Below are 18,936 nucleotides of genomic sequence, written 5' to 3'. Positions count from 1 at the left end.
CTTTCTTTCTCCCTTTCTTTCTTTCTTTCTTTCTTTCTTTCTTTTTTTCTTCTGCTTAGTTTTCTCCATATGATTTAAAGCCCTCAAAGATGTGCTTATTGCTTGCTGCAAAGAAACTTTAAGAAGGTATAGACAGTAGCTCCTGGGGGCTGGTGGGGTCAAAACTGTTCCAGGCTGAGCAACCATCCTGGTTGCCCAAGACTGAGGGGTCTCCTGGGATGTGAGACCTTTTGGTGCAAAAACTGGGACAGTCCGAGGAAATTGAGACAGCTGGTCACCTTCTTCCCAGCCTGTTTGGGCCAGAAACTTGCTCCCAGGAGAAACAGTGACTCAAACTCAGGGAGGGGTTAAGATAAGAGCTGACTAATCTGGCTTTGAAATGTGGTACTGGCACTCATTAGATGTGTGGCCTTGGGTAGGTCACTTAACCTCTCTGAGCTTTGGTTTATAAAGCTGGGATGTTGTAGATATTCAGATAAGGTGTGCAAGCATGTGGTTTGGAGCCTGGTACAGACAGGTCTCCAATAAAGTCACTTGCTGTGGTTTCTGCCTTTTGTGTCTGGCTGCTGGCTCTTAGTTAGAGATCTAAGAGTCCCGTGCCCCAGAAAGGGCTGTTGTCCCCCTGGGGAGGCTGAGGGAGACAGATGGTTAGAACTGACGCATCCCCACCTTTGTTGGTCATACTCAATGTGACTTGATTGCTTGGCCTCTATCTTTGTCTCTGGACCTGAGCTCCAGGAGGGCAGGGATCAACTTGCTGACTGTTGTATGCTCAGGGCCAGCTCAGGGCTGGGGGGAACAGCAGCTATCTGATAAATGCCAAATTTTTTTGGATTAATTAAACTGAACCCCAGGGTGGAAGGGGGAAACCCAGAGCCTGGGCAGGGTGGAGTACAAGCAGATGGTGAGGCAGCCTGGAGTGGTCAGTGGAGAGATGGGGTAAACAGGGACAGCGTGCACAGGCATTGAGGCAAGGCATCTGGGGTCCCAGGGAGAAGAAGGTTTAGTTTTGGGTCTAATGTGTACCTGCAAGATCTCGGGAAAGTCCCTTTTGCTGTCACTCAGAATGTCAATTCCCACATCTGTAACATGGGATGGTAACTGTGCCTACTGCAAAGGGTGATTGTGAGGATTAATGAGATTACACAAGGAACTCAGCCTGGGCCCGGGGCTTGCTGCTCAGCACTACACCAAGTACTCCCTGTCACACACACACACACACACACACACACACACACACCACTTGGACGGTCTCAAATCTGGCTGCACACATCATCCTTCCCGGCCTCTGTTCCAGTCCTACCACTTACTTGCTGTGTGATCTTGGCCAAACGACTTTCTCTCTCTGAGCTCCCTTCCTCATCTCTGGCATGAGAAAATAACAGTTCCCATGTTGCTAAGTTTTGACGAAGATGAACTGAGATAACCAACCCACTTAGCCCAACGCTGGGCACATAACCAATGTTCAATTGGAGTAAGTGACTGGAATAGTCCCAGGATGATCACACACACACACGCTCTTCCAGGTCTTGGTAAATCATGGGAGTCCTTCAACCACTCAGGGCTTCAGCATGTAACAGGTGCACATCAAACCCCGTCACGTCAACTGGGCTCTGTCCCACAGACACTCTCAGGTACCCGCCATGCTCTCTTGCGGGTCCCCCCATCCTCAGTCACCTCCCACCCAGGGCCCCATCAGTCAGCACCACTGAGGCTGATTAACAAAAAACACAACATCAAATTCTTTTACTTCTCAAGTCTCCCCTTTAAGAGGAGGCAGGAAACAGAACATTCGTTTTTGGAGGGGAGGAGATTTAACTTTTAAAAAAGCTATAACTAGTCAAATACTGATCTCAGGCCCTGTGTGCCTGGGCCCAGTCCTGGCTGGCTGCGCCCCTGCAGCAGCCCCACCTTACCCCCAGAGCCGGGGTGGCACCAGGAGGGCATAGGGGAGGCCAGCAGGCCCCTGCCCGGCCCCTCCTCAGCGATACAGCGGGCAGAGGGGGCTGCCGGTGGGCCGGATGTCACCACTTGAGAAAGTCCCGGATGAGCTTCCAGAGCTTAGTGACCCACAGGTTGACACCGAGGTCCATCAGGTACTGGATCTCAGGCGTGAGCATGCGACGGCAAAGCTCCGCGTGCCGCTGCCCGATGCTCTTCTTGAGGTTGTAGCCCAGGATGGACTTGGCGCCCAGCGGCTGCCAGGGTTGCATGGCCGAGTCCTGGATGGCGGCGGCATCCACGGCTCGGCCCCCATCGATACAGATGTGCCGCATGCGCTCGTTGGCGCGCCGCAGGGCGGCGACCTCGCGGGCCATGCGCTCCCTCCCGAACGCCTCCACCTTGCGCCAGAAGCTGGCGTTGAAGTGGCGGTAGAGGCGGGCGTCCAGCACATTCCAGGCCGTGGCGCGCTGGTACAGCTCCCCGGAGAGGCGCGGCACGGCTGAGGCGCGGCGGGCATTGAGCTTGAAGTAGAGCACGTCCTCCAGCTCCCAGCACAGCAGGTCCTTGAGCAGCACCAGGGACTCGTCGAAGTACTCCTGCAGGAGCACCAGGTGGAAGCGGCGCTCCACCTCCAGGATGTGCTCCTGCACCTGCGGGTTGCCCGGGTCCAGGCCACTGTCGTAGCCCAGGTCGAAGAAGAGCAGGTTGCGGAGGTAGTGGGCGTTGTAGCCGTTGGGGTCATAGTAGCGGTCTGGGTCCTGCAGGAACTCGGCCAGCTTGTCGTGGCCCGAGAGCTTCCACGTGAAGGGCACCACTGAGCCGAAGTAGTGGAAAGAGGACTCGAAGAGGCGGGCTGGGTCACGGAGCACGGTGATGAAGGTGGCGTTGGGGGGCACCAGGCCCCGGACCTCGTCATAGTGGAAGCGCATGTGGTTGCAGATGATGTTGAAGCAGGCCCCGGGCCGGTAGTCTTGCACCAGGCTGCGGGCAAAGAAAGCCGGGTAGTCGAAGTCGTTGCGGCCGTTGGGGAAGGCGAACTTGAGTCCGTGCTTCTGGCCAAAGCGGAACAGAATGTTGAGCAGCGTGCTGCTGGCCGTCTTGTGCGTCTTCATGAACACGATGTCGCGCCGAGGCTGGCACCCTCCTGCAGAGCCGTTGGCGAGGGTGGGCATCTCTGGCTCACCCGGGGCCGGGGAGCAGGGTGCTGCGCCCTCTGGGGTCCTGCTGTGGATGAAATGGTGGGGAGAGCCTCAGGGTCTGCTGGGGCCCTCAGGACTCAGCACCCCCTGCCCACTGGTATCTAAAGATCAGGGTTGTTGAGGATGGTGATAGCAGGAGAGGCAGGCCAGGGGACCAGACAGGCCTGTGTCTAGGCTGTGATGCGTGGGCAGGTGGTATGGTCTCTTGGGCCTCACTTTCCTTATCTATGAAATGGGGAAAATAACAGGCCCCATTTGCGGTGTTGGTGTGAGGTCAAGCTTGCTGGTTCTTGTCTCATCCATGGCCACCACATCCTACATTTATCATGAACTAGGATTAGGCTGAACCACATATTTTGTAGGTCAGTTTTTGACCAGAAAGTCAATAATCGGTAATTTCCTCTAGTTCAACTTAATACCACCAACTAAGAGCACAAGCCATGCCAGGCCTGGCTGAGCAGCCCCACGAGGAGGTGGGAGAGCCTCATGGCTAGGAGCCAGGCTTGGAGGCAGACAGACCGCAGTCTGAATCTCGGCCCTGTGCCAGTGAGTTCTCTTGGACAAGTCACCCCCGCCTCCCAGCCCCATTGCAACCTCAGATGATAATCCCAGCCCTGTACACAGACAGTGTTATTTTCTTCACATGATCCACGAGGCAGGCTCTATTATGCCCACTTCACAGATGAGGACACTGAGGCCCAGGATTACACAGCAAGCTCTGCCCTCAGTACAATTTCTGCCCAGCACAGCATGGTGCAGGGTACAGGGTGCCCCCTCACCCCAACCCTCCCACCCCTTGGCCCTCCAGGAGGGCCACTCACGTGGAGGCCAGGCCAGCGTGCAGCGGGGGGACAGCATAGGAGTACAGCAGCAGCAGGAAGCTAGTGAAGAGTGCTCCTAGCACCAGCCCCTTGGCCATGGACACCCAGGGCTTCTTCTGCGGCAGCGGCATCTCAGACAACTGAGGGAGCAGAGAACAGGGCAAGCATTAGGAGGCCGGCCCCAGGGAGCCTCCACTGCTACCCCAGGCCTGGCTGGGTTGAGGGGAAGCCTTTGACATTGGGACTGGCCTCTGCCAGCTCTGTGGCGCCAGCAAGGTCTATACAGGGACAGAGTGACAAACACATGGAGAGGGAGAAACAGGGTTGCAGACAGAGACAGTGGGCAAAGCCAATGCAGACAGAGACCCGGGAATGGGACAGGGAGAAGGGAGAAGGTTCTACTGTCTGGTTTGGTTTTAAAAAAATTTTTAGGGGCGCCTGGGTGGCTCAGTCGGTCAAGCGTCCAACTTCAGCTCAGGTCACGATCTCGTGGTCCATGAGTTTGAGCCCCGCGTCGGGCTCTGTGCAGACAGCTCAGAGCCTGGAGCCTGCTTCCGATTCTGTGTCTCCCTCTTTCTCTGCCCCTCCCCCATTCATGCTCTGTCTCTCTCTGTCTCAAAAATAAACGTTAATAAAAAAAATTTTTTTTAAATTGATGAGTGCCTGGGTGGCTCAGTTGGTTAAGTGGCAGACTTCAGCTCAAGTCATGTTCTCCCAGTTTGTGGGTTCGAGCCCCATATCGGGCTCTGTGCTGACAGCTCAGAGCCTGAAGTCTGCTTCGGATCTGTGTCTCCCTCTCTCTCTGCCCCTCCCCCACTCCTGCTCTGTCTCTCTCTCTCTCTCTCTCAAAATTAAATAAACATTAAAAATTTTTAATAAAATAAATATTTTAATTGATTAATTAATTAATTTTCATTTTTGGGGGGGAGAGAGAGGGTGAGAGTAAGCAAGGGGTTGAGAGAGAGAATCCCACACAGGCTCCACACTGTCAGTGAGGAGCCTGAAGCAGGGCTCGAGCTCACCTGATGTGGGACTTGAACTCGTGAACTGCAAGATCATGACCTGAGCTGAAGTCGGATGCTTAACTGACTGAGCCACCAAGGTGCCCCTTGGTTTTAATTTTTAAGCTGAGGGGTAGGGTGGATACCTGGGTGTTCATCAGTGTACTTCTTATACATTTTTGTGCTTCATAATGAAATCATTTTCTAAGATGGAGAAGAAGACCGTCTCCCAACGCCCTGTCCCCCCAGGCCTGGGGCCAGGGACCTCCCAGGGCCTGGATGTCTCACCTTTCAAAGGACCTAACCAGTCCCACCTGTTCCCTGTGCCACCCTTCCCAGCTGCCTGGTGAAGGGTTGAGGCTCTTCCGCTCCTTTCGCTGGCCCCTATGTCCCTGTATCTGTAGGGCAGGCAGATGGAGAAACTGAGGCTCAGAGCGAGGAAGGAGAGGTTCAAGTCACACAGCACAGCCTCTGCCCACATGCCTACCTCTTCTCTAATTTCCAGCAGGCAGGTTTGCCCAGGTAATCCTGAATTTCAGATAAACAATGAATAAAATTTAATTTTAATATTATACAGGACATAATAAAAATTATTCAATGTCTATCTGAAAATTAAATTTAGTTTGGTGTCCTGGTTTTTTTTTGGGGGGGGGTGGCGGGCTTGGGGAAAGTTTCAGTCTAGTTTTGGTCTAATTGTGGCAACCCTAATAGCAGAGGAATGAGGCATGAACTGTAATGGAGGTAGTTCATGCTGAGGGATGGGAGTCCAGGAGAGAGCTGGGGCTCAGGATGCCTTCCTACCTCCCTTTAGCTATAAGACCAGGGCACGAAACTTTCCACTCCTGTTCTGACACAAGCTGCATGGGGGCCTTAGGCCCCTGAGGCCACAAGAAATCATGCATGCTGCCCCGTGACCACACACACATGGCACGTTCCCACCATCCCTGGGGCAGAGGCTAAATAACCAGCCTGGAGGGGGACCCCACACTCCCCTCTGGGAAAGTTATCCAAGGCACCCATAAACGCTTCTCAGAGAAGGAGCACTCCAGGCCAACCCCACCAGCCAGCACCCATCCCTGAGTCTTCTGCTTATCTAGAAATTTCTCGTCACTGGAAAGGACATGAAGAAACAAGTTGCAGAGGAAGAAACTATGTGAGAGGGAATTTGGCTTCCCTCATGACAATGACATATCCCTGTTCACTCTTAGGTGGGCAAGGTGGACAGGTCAGGAGTAAATGAGAATGGGGGAGAATGTTTCCAGAGAGCCATTTATTCTATCAAAGGAGGAAGGTATAAGCTCTCCAAATTCCAACTATTCTACAGAAACACTTGGACAAAGTCACACGTGTAATGGTGTTCATAGAAGCTTAGTCAGAAATTTGAAAAACTAGAAACAATCTGTGTCCATCGGGGGGTGGGGGGAAGGACTGTTACACAAACCAAGGCCTTTTCCCAGATGGAGTCATCTGTACCAAATAACAAAACAAGGCAGAGCTAAGTGGACTGACAAAAAACATCATGATCTGGGGCGCCTGGGTGGCTCAGTCAGTTAAGTGACCGACTCTTGATCTCAGCTCAGGTCACGATCTCACTTGAGATTGAGCCCCAAGTTGGGCTCTGCACTGACAGCACAGGGCCTGCTTGGGATTCTCTCTCTCTCTTTCTCAAAATAAATAAATTTTTTTTTAATCCTAGAAAAAAAAAAAAGCACATGATCTATTAATGTGAAAAAAAAAGTTCCAGAACTTTATGCCCCCACATCCATATGCATATATAGGTAAATATACATGCAGGCCCAGAAACAACTGGAGGGCAGTATTCTAAATTTGAGCCGTAGTATCCTCTACATAGCTTGGAAAGGGGTACATAATGGAATATTTTTCAATATTATGCGTTTCTGTAACAATTACTTTTTTAAAAAGGAGTTATATATATTTTTTAAGTTTATTTTGAGAGGGAGAGCACACATGTGCAGGGGAGGGGCAGAAAGGGAGAGAGAGAATCCCAAGCAGGCAACCAGTGGTTGGGGGATGGAGGTTGACTCCACAAACCATGAGACCATGACCTGACCCGAAATCAAGAGTCAGACGCTTAACTGACTGAGCCACCCAGGTGCCCCAAAAGGGAATATGGATTTTTTAATAAAAAGGCAATAAAATATATTTAATATGTTTAAATAATAGGTCATAAAGCTTGCCAGGTGGGGTAAGGTCATAAAGCTTGCCAGGTGGGGTAAGGTCATAAAGCTTGCCAGGTGGGGTAAGGTGACTAGACAGTATGGTAATGGAGGGGGAGGTGCCGACCTCAGGCTCTGGAAGCCCCAGGCCTGTGTTCAATCACAGGAACCTGAGAGCCTCAGTTTCTCATCTCTGAAATTGGGAAGCTGATAGACCCCCTCACTGGCTCTTCCAGAGATGGGAGTAGGCAAAGCAATTAGCACATAGGTCTCTCTCAAAGAGTATTAGCTGTTTCCCTCCTGAGCTCCTGGGGACCTGCTCCTGGTCTCTGTCAGGGTGAGCTCTCCTGAACAAGGAGTGGCTGCTAGCCCCCCGCCGTCTCCCCCCCCTTTCCCTGTCCCCCACCAAGCACAAACTGGCCCCATGCATCAAGTGCCCCATTTGGCCTCCCGCTCCCTGGGGGCCCAGCGAGGAGGTGGTTAGGGGGGAACAGGGCAGAACCTTGGGCCAGGCCAGAGCCTCAGACTCGGGCCCAAACCCTGAATGAGGCCCTAGGCCTCAGGTTCTCTGACTTTAAAACAGGGAAGGGTAAAATTCTTGCCCTCCCTAGATCTCAAGGGCCCACCCTTGTCCCAGCAGCGCAACTCACCAGGGCACTTTCCAGAAATCTGGAAGCTAAAGGCACAGGCTCTGGGGTGGAGGCCCAGCAGTAGGGGGCAGACCAGCTTCCCAAAACCACCAATCAGTCTCTGCCTAGACTTGCCCAGGACAGCGCCCCCAACCCTCCCATCACTGCGTCACTACTTCACTCCACCACTTGGGCTTCCTCAAACCATGCCGGCCCTCAGGTTTCACTTTTGAGCCCCTGCTATGAGGCAGGCCCTGGACAGGGGTTTCTCTAGAGCATCTCATGGGTTCTGCTCAGCTATCCTGCCAGGCAGACCCCACTGTCACCCCCATTTTGCATATGGGGAAACTGGGGCTCCAGGAGGTGATGTGACTTGCCCAGGTAAGGCAGGGGGCAGGGCCGGGATTGAAGCCCAAGTCTGTCGGCCTCCAATATGCAGTTTCCAGCTCTGTCCATGACAGCCTCTGCCTGGCACGTCCCAGGCCTGGTCCCAAGCCTGCAGGAAGTGTGTGTGCAGCCAGAAGATCCACTGCAGGAGGCCACAGTGTGGCTAATGGGGCTCTCTCTCAGCAGCACAGCAGATTCTGGCCTCTGTGGGCTGGGGTAGGGCAGCCAGGATGAAGAGTGGACAGACGGGGGGCCTTGGTGGCTGGTCCCTACTGTGTCAGCCTGAAGCATTCAAGGCTAGTGGTTTCCTTCCTGCCTGGCCTCTGTGAACTAGGCATGTCGCTCACCCTCTCAAGAGTCTCAGTCTCCTCACATATACAATGGACACACAACAGCAAGATAGGGGCAAACAGGGCCCTTGGTAATCACAGGCAGAGCCCCTGGGTAGACCGAGGCCCAGAGAGGGGCTGGCTGGCAGCCAGGAGCCTGGCAGAAAGGAAATAGTCATGAGACTGAGATTTGAATGAGAGAATGCATGCACACGAATGGAGATCAATCCATATTAATTATTATTATCACTATTGACCAGGGCCCAGTCCTGGTTCGCAGTCCCAGGCTTATGGGAGGAGAGATCTCCTCTGTGCCCAGCCACACGCAAGCCTGAAGCTAACTCATCCCTGAGCTCTTGGAGCCTGGCACCTGGTAAATGTTTGATTAATGACCCCCCTGACCTTCAGAGCAGAGCATGGCCAGGGCTAATACAAGTGTGAGAGCCACATATGTGAGTCACACATATGAGAGGCACCTGGAGCCAGCACCTTGGGGCCAAGGTCCTGGATTTGAAACCCAGTTGTGCTGCTTCCTTTCTGTGTGCCCTAGGCAAGGCTGTGTCTCTCTCTGGTTCTCAGTTTCTCCTCCAAAATGATGCCACCAACTCTCCATCACAGGGTGCTCTGCAGAAAGCATCCCACAAGGAAAGTGCCCAGCACAGGGCTGTCACAGAGCAGACACTCCCTGTGCAGGAGCTGCCACCATTATTATTATTATCATCATTATTATTACCCTCCCAGGTCCCAGTCACAGGTGCTTCAAGGTGTGTGCTCACTGGCCCGTGATGGAGGCTTGCAGTCAGCTAAAAGCCCCAGGTCCAAGGCCATGGGGTACCAGGCACAATTTCAGTGTGGCCCAAGCCTCACAGCTTCCAATCTGGAAGACAGACGGCAGAGAGGCTAAGGCTCAGAGAGAACAGGGCCACCCTCAAGGTCACACAGCACAGCCATAGCAGAGACAGAACTAGAACCTGGGTCTCTCTTCCTCTGCCTATGGTCGTGACAGTTCCAGGCACTCAGGGTAGATGGCACCCCCTCCCTAGTCCACCCCATCTATTCCTGTCCTTCTTGGTTACCCTAGCCACATCACCTTCCATCTGTGCTGACAGCTGGCTCCAGGCCAGGCCCAGCAATCCTCCTGTTTGGTTGGACCAGCATCCTCTAGAGAATGAAGGAGAAACAGGACTCATCCCCACAGTGTGCACATAGGGAAACCGAGCCCAGGATGGTAAACCTTCTGTCCTACAGCATCACTACTGGCAGGCCTTGGTTCCAGGTGTCCTGCTCTCCCAGGGACCTAAATGCAGGAGTGGAGGAAGACACACTCACCTCAGGCCGTAGCTGGTTGCCCCTTTCCTCTCCCTGTATGAGCCACGTCTGACTCTCAGGCTGCCTCTGCGGTCACTGGGAAACAGGAACGCTCCAATGACACCCAGCAGTATTCTGGCTGGCTCCCTCACGCTCCAGCGGGTGTGAATATTCATGAGCTCCCTCCCTGGGGATAGCAGGTGGCATGTGTCTATACCTTGCAGGTGCTGCCTTGGCCCTCTGCCAGGAGCACCCTCTGGGTGGTCCCTGACTGTCTCTAGACCTCAGCAGCCAGGCAGCAACTTCATCCAAGGGCTCAGCAAGGTCTCAGGTGTCCTTGGATAAAGGACACAAGCAGCCGCAGAGCCCTGCAGAGAGTCTGGGATAGGCTCAAAGGCCATGGGAGGGACAGGGAGGCAAGTGGGGCAGGGAGGTTAATTGCTCCTCAAGCTGCACCTCATTTAAGTTGCACGCCTGCCCTAGGCAGGAAGCACCAGGATTAGCCCACTCACAAGGTGAAGAAACCAAGGCTCAGAGAGGTGAACTCATCTGTCCACGGTCACACAGTTAGCAGGGGGCAGTCAGAGCCAGAGTTCAAATGCAGACTTGCCAAACTCCAAGGCTTCAAGATTCTAAGACACAACCAGAGACCAAGGTTTGTCTAAAATCTCTGGGAGCCCAGAGAGCAAGTAACCCAGCCTGGGAGGCCTCCTGGAGGCGGAAAACCTGACCAGCTCTGGGAGGAGGTATCTGATGAGATTTCACCTCTCTGAGCTCCAAGTCCTTCATCAAAGAGGCAGTATGGTCATGCCTGTCCTGACTGCAGTTGCCAATACTTCCCAAGGTCTTGACAGGAAGAGGCAGTTCTAGGGGCCCTAGTCCCAAACCCCAGTGGCCCTCAGGCTCAGCCCAGGCACTGAAATCTCTTATACCTCGCTCTTAGCTGGGTTCAGGTCTGTCTTCAGGTCTGGATTCAGCCTTGCCCATGAACAGAGGATGCCCAGAAAAGCACCTCACACCCTTCCTTCAGGCATGGGGGGCTCTAGGGACCAAGGTGTCACTCTCAGCTAATAGTAACCATTATTGTGACAATCATGTATCCCACACTGAGCACTGTCATAAGTTGAGCGGCTGCCAGCTCCTCCCAGGGAACAGCAGGCATCTGACACTGCTCTGACATTTTGCTCTTTCCCCTAGAGCCCCACACAGCCTGGGAGCAACCCTCAAGTACCCATGAAATACCAGAGTTTAAACAGCCACTGGGGAGGCTGAGAGTCCTTATATCTGTGAGTGCTGGATTGGTCCAGGGCATGGAGTAGAGTCGTTTTATCTGTCCTGGACCAAGCTAGTCTGAAGACAGATAAATGTATGGGCGTGAGTCAGGGCAGAGCGGGCATAAAACAGCAGAGAGGTGGTTTATGAGTGTGGACTTTTGAGCAAACAGTCTGGTGCCTGGGACTTCCCATGCATCACACACACCCCTAATCCTTGCCACTGGGAGGCCCTGTTACCACCTCTAGTTTACAGAGGAGGGAGCTGAGTCTCAAGGACCAGATATGACACACAAGGTTAAGGACCTCAGGCAGGTGGGAGTGGAGCTCAGGCTCCTGAAGCAAAGGTGAGGTCATGGGTGGGGTGGGAAGGCCAGTAAAGAAGAGCCTCGTGAAGGAAAGCTTTCTAGAGTAGGAAGCATTGATAGCAGAACCTATGCTTCCAGCCCTGCCAGAGGCTTCTCTTCTCAGAATATTGATAGTGACACCATCTCTGGCCAGTTCAACCCCTAAACCCTGGCAAAATTTATTTTAATCATAAAAGCAGTGCATGCTCACTGAAAAAAAAAAAAAAACATACAATTACAGAAAAATGTAAAGAAGACCATTAAAGGAGGCCACTGTCCTTAAAACTTTAGCACAAGCCTCCCCGTATTTTTTCTGTCTATATTAACCCATACAGATGACAGAAGGGTCTCTTCAGGGAAGCACATTTTGTTTTTAACTTGCTCCCCAGGCCCCTCCCACATATCAATAGATTGTGGATATCTTTTTCATGACCACAAGGAGTTTTAAATTGATCTGTTCCACAGATACTTAGGGAGCACCTGCACCATGCCCAGTGCTGGGGTTCATGTTGTCCTGTGCCAGAGCTCTGGGCTCACATTCCTGGGGGTGAGAGGAGCAGACAGCTGCAGGTTGTGATGGAGGACACATTGGTGGGCCCTGCTGGAACACAAACACCTGATCCAGCCTGGGGAGCAGGAAAAGCATCGTCAGGGAAGCTTCCTGGGCTTACAGGGCCCTGGTAGCAGAAGCTGCTGCATGTTTTCCAATTTAAAGGCAGTTAGTTCCTTTTTCTCCTGGAGTACATGGCCAAACTATATCTCCCATCCTCCCTTGCAGTTCAGTGTCCTTATGTGACGGAATTCTGGCCAATGGAATGTAAGCAGAATAATAACTGTTGATGTTAAGCGGGCAGGCCTTCTCTGTGGTCTCCTTTCCCATAGGCTGGATGAATGAGGTGGTCTTTAAGGATCTGGAAGTGGGCAGGGCTACGAATGGGAGGAGCCTGGTATTCGCTTGACCACTCTCCTAACACCCATTTCAAAATGACAACTAAACTTCCAGTGTGTCAAGCCTTTTGGAACTTGGGGCTTGTCTGTTACAGCAGCTAGCATTAATTAATGCACTTGTTACCCTAGAATGAGCCAGGAGGCAGACAGAAAAGCATGTGCAAAGACCCAGGGGACTCGAGAAACTAACAAATGTTCAGCTTGGCTGGCCTGTCCAGTATGTGTGTATGTCAGAGGTTGGGTGTACAGGGGAGACTGGAGGCACAGCCAGAAAGGGGGAAGGGGCAGGCAGGAGATGCAAGACTTTGGGAGGCATGCTAAGGAATCTGGGCTGGATCCTGTGGGCAATGGGGAACCCTGGGAAGGTCTTCAGCAGAGGAGTGAGGAGATGGGATTCCCACCAGGCTGCTGGATGGAAAACAAACAGTAGAGGTGGGGAAGGACTGGGAGAAGCCAGCAGACCTTGACAGTGTTTGTTATAGCTGTCCAGGTGTGAAATGACCTGGACCAAGGAAAGCACTGGGAATGAACTGGAACCATCTGTAGACCATGGAATAGACAACATTTGGTGAGTGATAGGGTGTGGAAGAGGGGAAGGAAGAACTCCTGTTGGGTGACTGGCTGGCTGGGGGTGGAGCTAGTCCCTGAGTGGGGGGCAGATAAGAGAGCCGTATGTTTACTATTGGAGTTGTGTTTCAATTTTCAGTTTCCATTTAGGACCAGTTAAGTCTGGGGTGTGTGGGGGATGCTTGTAGAATGTGCAAAGAGCAATAGGATCCCTTGCCTGGAGCATAAGAGGGAGACCTCAGGAGAAAGAGGTTGGGGGTCATGGGCACAGAGGTGGGGACTGAGGTCGGAGGGGCAGATGGGATCATCAAAGAAAGGGTGAGGAAGGTGAAGAGCCCTGAGCTTAAGAGAGCAGGGAGGGGAAGAGCCCCCCAAGGAGATAAAGATAAAGGTTGCCTCTAGAGCCACTCCCTGTAGAACATTCTGTGGAACACTGCTCCCCATGAGCCATTCCCTGACTGTTGGTCATCAATGCTGTTTGCTCAGTGTGCATAGCAACAGGGCTCTGGCAGAGAAGCTGAACGGGTGAGGGTGTCCTAGGGTTGTTTCTTGTAGCTGGAAGGGAATCTCATGGGGAGGACACTTCAAAAGTGGAGCAAAAAAACTCTCCCTACAGTGCTCGGACTGCAGGTTTGACAGCAACTTATTACAGTTCTAAAAGTGTCCAATCTCAGACCCAGCAATACCATCTGTGGTAATTTGTTCACAGAAGATAATCTAACAGGAGATCTGAGATGGGTGCAAAAGTTTAGCAAAGAGGAGAGAAACAACTTAAATGTCCAATGATAGGGGATGGTTAAAAATATTACGTGCCATTAACCCCATGGTTTGTTATGTATTCATTTAAGTGGTGTCCACAATACATAATGAAGTGAAAAAATATATACACACATATATAGTTTTGTTTTACCAAGAGTCTGTATTACTTGGGGAAAAAAACTAAAATGAAAAATAAAGATATTTCCATTTTGAAAAACTAGTCTGACTGGTGAAGGAGGGAGAAGTGGCTAGTCTGAACCATACCCCACCTTGCTGTGTGACCATAGCCCTCTCTGAGCCTCAGTGTCCTACAATGGGGAAAAGGCAGCAGGGGCATGGGACAGAGAATCTGGGAAGTGTGGGCTGCACAGTTAAAGATGCAGATGGGAGAGGTTGGCCCTCCACCCGGGAGTCCTGGGGCAGTGACCTGCAAGGACCCAGAAGCTTCCTCACTCTGTCCCTCTGGAGTGGGGTGCTGGAGTAGAGATGGGTAGGATCGCCCAGAGAGGCACTTAAGCTGAACCCCAACTTTCTGGCTTGCAGGATCCCCCCCAAACTGTCAGCCCTGACATCTTGCTCCTACTGCCCCCTTGGCTGGGGGAATGGCTGCCAGTTGGGTACCAGGCCTGGCAGCTGACTGGAAAGAGGGCAATGTCTTTGATGACTTGGAAAGCACTTTTTGAACCTGCAGGGTCACCTGTCTTTACTGTTTCAAATGGCACCCATACCTGGGACCTCAACAGGTTTCCCAGTGTCACCTGCTGGCCCATGTGACAGGTGGGAAAACTGAGGCCCAGAAACTTGTGGAGGGGCTAAATGGGCAAAGTCAGAACTACAGGCAAGCTCTTCCTGCTACACTGCCTTGCCTGGGCAAAATCACCACCAGACTGGAGTTGCCCCAAAGTAGCTTCAGAGTGGCAAAGAACAGGTTAACCAAGAAGTCAGTCATTTCTTTATTGGTACCAAAATTACTGAGAACACCAGAGGTGAGTATGTGGAGGTTGGTAATATCATTCTCTGTATCTTCTAGCATGACTGAACTGTTTTCACTTACTTATTTTTTTTAATATTTGAGAGAGAGAGAGCATGAACAGGGGAGGGACAGGGAGAGAGAGGGTGCCAGAGGATCCGAAGCGGGCTCTGTGTTGACAACAGTGAGCCTGATTCGGGACTCGACCTCAGGAACCACAAGATCATGACCTGAGCCAAAGTGGGACGCCCAACTGAATGAGCCACCCAGGCACCCTGACTGAAATGTTTTTTAAAGGAATGCCATGCACTTGTTTGCATAAAAATATGTAACAATATAAAGGTTTTTCCAAAGTGCTGAGCAGTTGCTCTGCACCACGTCCTAGGTCCGCCCACCTGCCTCTCCCCTCCTGGAGAGGCTGAGATGCTCTGGCTATGAAGTCTGGCTCCATCACTCCCCAGCTGGGCAGTCTTGGGCAGGTGACTTCACCTCTCTGAGCCTCACCTCTTAAAAATGGGAATACTTTGACCCTCTCAAGGGCTTGCTGTGAGGATCAAATGAGACGAGGCATGCAGAGCCCTTTGCTCATACCTCAGATTATTATCATGACCCTTCTAGACCCACTTGGCAGGAAAAACAGAACCCACCAGTGCAGACTTCTGGGGAGGCTACCCTCCTCATCCAAACACCCGTACTTCCCATGTTCCAAACCCAAGTTCCCTAACCCCCAGGTTTCACATCGGGGGAAGCTGAGGCACAGATAAGAAAAGACTTGCCTAAGGTCCCATGACAAGTCAGGGCACTGTTGGGACCAGGCCTGGGAGTGCCCAAGCCACCTGGAACTGGCAGGCGGGAAAGAAGGTATTGTCTGGAACGCCAGTTCTTTCCAACCATCACTCCTCTCCTGGGGATTCCTCCAGCCCCCAGCCCACTGATCCCCATGGGCACCTCTGCTCAATCCTGCCCTTCCTGTCTGGAGTAGAATAAGGCTCACAAAAGGGGTTGTTCTTCATATTCCTCACTCAGTCAAAGTGAAGCAAGAAGCCCTTCACAAGCCTGCTGCCATGCCTGGAATTCTACCATCTGTGTCTCATTCTCCCAGGTTAATCACTGCCTCTCACTGGGGTCTGTTAGGGCCCAGAGTGGGGACTGTCAGGGATACACCCCTTTCTTGCGGGGTGACAAGAGGGCCTCCAACCCATGCTCTCAAACAGCAGACCCATGTCCATTGGACAAGGGGATATGTGGGAAGCAGGCAGGCTTCTTTGTCCACAGGGAGCTTCCTTCAGGCAGGGCTCTGCCTGAGTGAGAAGCAGGGAATGAAGCAGCCCGAGGTGGCAGCTGGGAACAGGGCTCTGTTGTCTCTGCTCCCAGGGTAGCAGCCTGCCCACCCCCTGAGTGTCAGGCAGAGCTGGGAGCTAGGAAGGCAAGGAGGGGGAGGGGTCCTGAGCTAGGGGTTTGGGGCAGCACAGGCAGATCCAAGAGCCCAGGACCCCAGAGCAGCAGAGAGGTCTTGAGCAGGGCTTTGGTCCTGAGATGCAGGCTGGGACAGGACTCCTGTGATCTGTAGTCAACTCAGCCACCTTTGAACTATGTGACCTTGGGCAAGTCACTGAATTGCCTGGAGCCTCAGTTTCTCCATAAGGATAATGGGGATGGTAGCAATGCCTCCGCTGCAGGGCAAAATACAGTGCAGCAGTATTGGGGCTGCTCTGGCCCAGGCCTGCTCGTGCCTTACCCTCCCTGGACCTTGGGTCACCCCCTTGGTAAAGGAAGAGGTTGGATTCTCCCAACTGGACTGTCCTCCTGAGGATTTTCATGGCACCTGTCACCTTGGCAACACAGGCGATCAGGTGTCAGGTCTGCAGCCCTCTCTCCCTCCCCCCCACTGGTGTGGGTTACTGCAGCCAGATGTGTGATCATACCCTCTCCTGCTCAAGACAGGTGGGGAGAAGGGCTCCACTGGGAAGAGACCACAGTCTTGCTCTGTGCTGTGACCAAATACTGGCTTGATACTGAGGGGACAGACCAAGCTGGACCCCCTCCTGGGCACTGGTGCTGGAAACTCAACTGGCTGGATTTCCTGTGGGCCCTTCCTGGATATCAAGGTTTGTCCTACTCCCACATGCCTCTCTTTGGTGGCCTTGCCCCCTCTGTGGTTTAGGACAGGGCCTTCCCCAAGCAGAGGGGACCCATCCCTTCTCCTGGCCCCTAGCCCCTGGTCGGACGCCCCTCCTCCTTGGGGAGAGCGCTGGTGGGAACAGGGGAGATCCCTGCCCTTCCTCCTCCAGAGCTCAGGCTGCTGTGTCCAAGATTAATCATTAATGGACTGCCAGCTCCAACCCAGCTCCACCCACCCCACATCCAAGGACTGGGAAAACCCTGGACAGGGGTCTACGAGGAAGAAATCAAGGGCAGGGCACACACCAACCTGCCCCCTCCCTGCCCCCACCTGCCCACCCTCTGTCAGCCTGCAGGGGCACTGGGACCCTGGAGCAGTTGTGCAGCACTCCCCAAACACTCAGCTCTGAGTCTGAGTCTGACTGCGGTCCCAGTTTGGAGGTTTGGGGAGTACCGGCCGAGAGACCCCCGGCAGGGCACAAGCTGGCGGTGGGTCCTGGGCCCCCAGAACATACCTTGGCCCCGTTCTCCTCGGGCTTGGCGTGGCTGGTTCGTCCCGGGCCGCGCCGCCCGGGCCCTTCCTAGGCGGCGGGGCGTACCCGCCCGGGCCCCCGACTCCACCGGGCCTGGACCATGCTCCCGCCTCCGCCGCCGCCGCCGCACTTACTCCGGCCAGGTGCGGCCGCCTGGCCCGTCCCCCGGTGCTGCGGCCAATAGGCGCCCTGGCCCCGGCCCCCTCCCGGCCCCTCCGCGCCCGCCCGGAACGCACAGAAGCCGCATTCAGCGTCCCCGAGCGCAGCGCCTCGCCCCCGCCGCCGGCTCAACAAGGCGCGTTTGTCTCGGAAGCGCCAACGGGGCCATTGTCCCACCGCCGGACCCTGAGGCTGGGCTGAGCTCCCAGCCCCGGAAGGGGATTCGAGGGTGCCTGGGAAACGGGGTGGCGTGGTGGTGGTGATGAGGGCAGCCCAGCTCTGGGAAAAGGGAGGTGGCTAGACCAATTGGTGAACTTTTATTGGGGGTTCCGGAGCCCTAAAGATCCAATGTAAGGTATGGGCTCCTGGTTCAAGAGTCAGGGCAAGCTGGGGACATACTTTTGGGGTCCAAAATATGGATGAGAAGGGTGGGGGTCGTGCCAGAATCCCTTGAGGGAAGCTCACACAAGGGACCTATCTGCAACCAGTCATGCCACTAGGAAGTCTCAGCTGCCACACCTCTCCAGGGTGCCCATAAGGGTTGAGCATAGCACAGGCTGCAGGTGCCCCATCCCCATCCACCTTTTTTCAGTTCCTGGCTTCCCTCCTCACCCTAGAGGACCAAGGATAGGAAGTAATGCCCACCTGAGTTGGGAATGCACAGCTCCAGCTGTGGGCAGTGCAAAACCAGCTGGCCACTCAGTGGGACATGGGCCACGTCAGAGCCCCACTGCCCCCACCATTATGGGCGACTCTGGAATGGGGAAAATTCCACATCATGGCTGCCGGGGATTTTTCCATATCTGATGGGCTTGCTTTTCAGCCTTGCCCTGGCACTCTTGCCATGGTCCTGGGATGCACATGCACCGAGGCAGGCCCAAGGCATTCCCTAGGGCACAGGCTTTGGCTCGAGGCCCTGACCCCATCCCTGCCTCTGCACGGACATATACCACCCTATCCCCATGAGCATGCCAGAGTAGAACATAACCCTCCCCACCCACAGCAAAACCCAGCCAAGAGGGGGGCCCTGGGTTCTCTGGTCCCTCTGCCAGAGCCTGCCAAACTCTGGTCTCCCTCCTGCACACGGTGAGCCTGCAGCCACTGCCCAAAACACTTTGAGAGAGCCTGGGCACAGGCCAAGGCCCTCAGGTGCCGATTGGGGGGACATGGAACCCCAGTCCAAAGCCACACTCCACCACCCTGGCCCCAGCTCCTGATAGCCTTGAGCACCGTCCTGAGCCCTGGTTTCTGGCCCTGGCTCTGCTGTGGGGTCCTAGCAGTCTAGGCAAAGGCATGTTTCTCCAGGCCTCAGCGAGGGCACTGTCAGGGTCAGGTGGGAAGCTGTAAGGCTGTCCCAGCAAGGGTCACAAGTCAGACTGGTGGCAATGCCCACACTGGGGGTTACTGGGTAGTTCTGACCATGAGCCAACAAGGTAAAGCTAGGTACCCCTCAACTCAAGCCTCAC

At 53.8% G+C, this 18,936-nt stretch overlaps 1 protein-coding gene across 5 annotated transcripts; it reads right to left on the bottom strand.

Moving 5' to 3' along the window:
• Positions 1-1,814: 1,814 nt before the first annotated feature.
• GAL3ST1 (galactose-3-O-sulfotransferase 1) lies at positions 1,815-17,459 on the bottom strand. Of its 5 annotated transcripts, none has more exons than XM_047828233.1 (4): positions 17,294-17,459; positions 9,817-9,982; positions 3,965-4,104; positions 1,815-3,168 (listed from the first exon to the last, which is right to left on the bottom strand). In XM_047828233.1, the coding sequence occupies exons 3-4, from the start codon at positions 4,093-4,095 to the stop codon at positions 2,025-2,027; spliced, it is 1,275 nt and encodes a 424-aa protein (XP_047684189.1). In that variant the 5' UTR covers positions 4,096-4,104; positions 9,817-9,982; positions 17,294-17,459; the 3' UTR covers positions 1,815-2,024. The 5 variants fall into 5 exon arrangements, with proteins under 5 accessions (XP_047684189.1, XP_047684188.1, XP_047684187.1 ...); XM_047828232.1 differs by lacking the exon at positions 17,294-17,459 and adding an exon at positions 10,728-10,786; XM_047828231.1 differs by lacking the exon at positions 9,817-9,982.
• Between the last annotated feature and the right edge of the window lie 1,477 nt (positions 17,460-18,936).

Source organism: Prionailurus viverrinus, chromosome D3 (genome assembly GCF_022837055.1).
Source record: "Prionailurus viverrinus isolate Anna chromosome D3, UM_Priviv_1.0, whole genome shotgun sequence".
In the NCBI taxonomy this organism is placed as follows: domain Eukaryota; kingdom Metazoa; phylum Chordata; class Mammalia; order Carnivora; family Felidae; genus Prionailurus; species Prionailurus viverrinus.
This window is presented reverse-complemented; position numbering and strand designations above follow the sequence as displayed.

Coding starts and splice junctions, on each gene's coding strand:
- GAL3ST1 (XM_047828233.1), bottom strand. CDS start 4,095: ATGCCGCTGCCGCAGAAGAAGCCCTGGGTGTCCATGGCCAAGGGGCTG. Junction 3,169..3,964: donor CACGCTGGCCTGGCCTCCAC/GTGAGTGGCCCT, acceptor TTTCATCCACAG/CAGGACCCCAGAGGGCGCAG.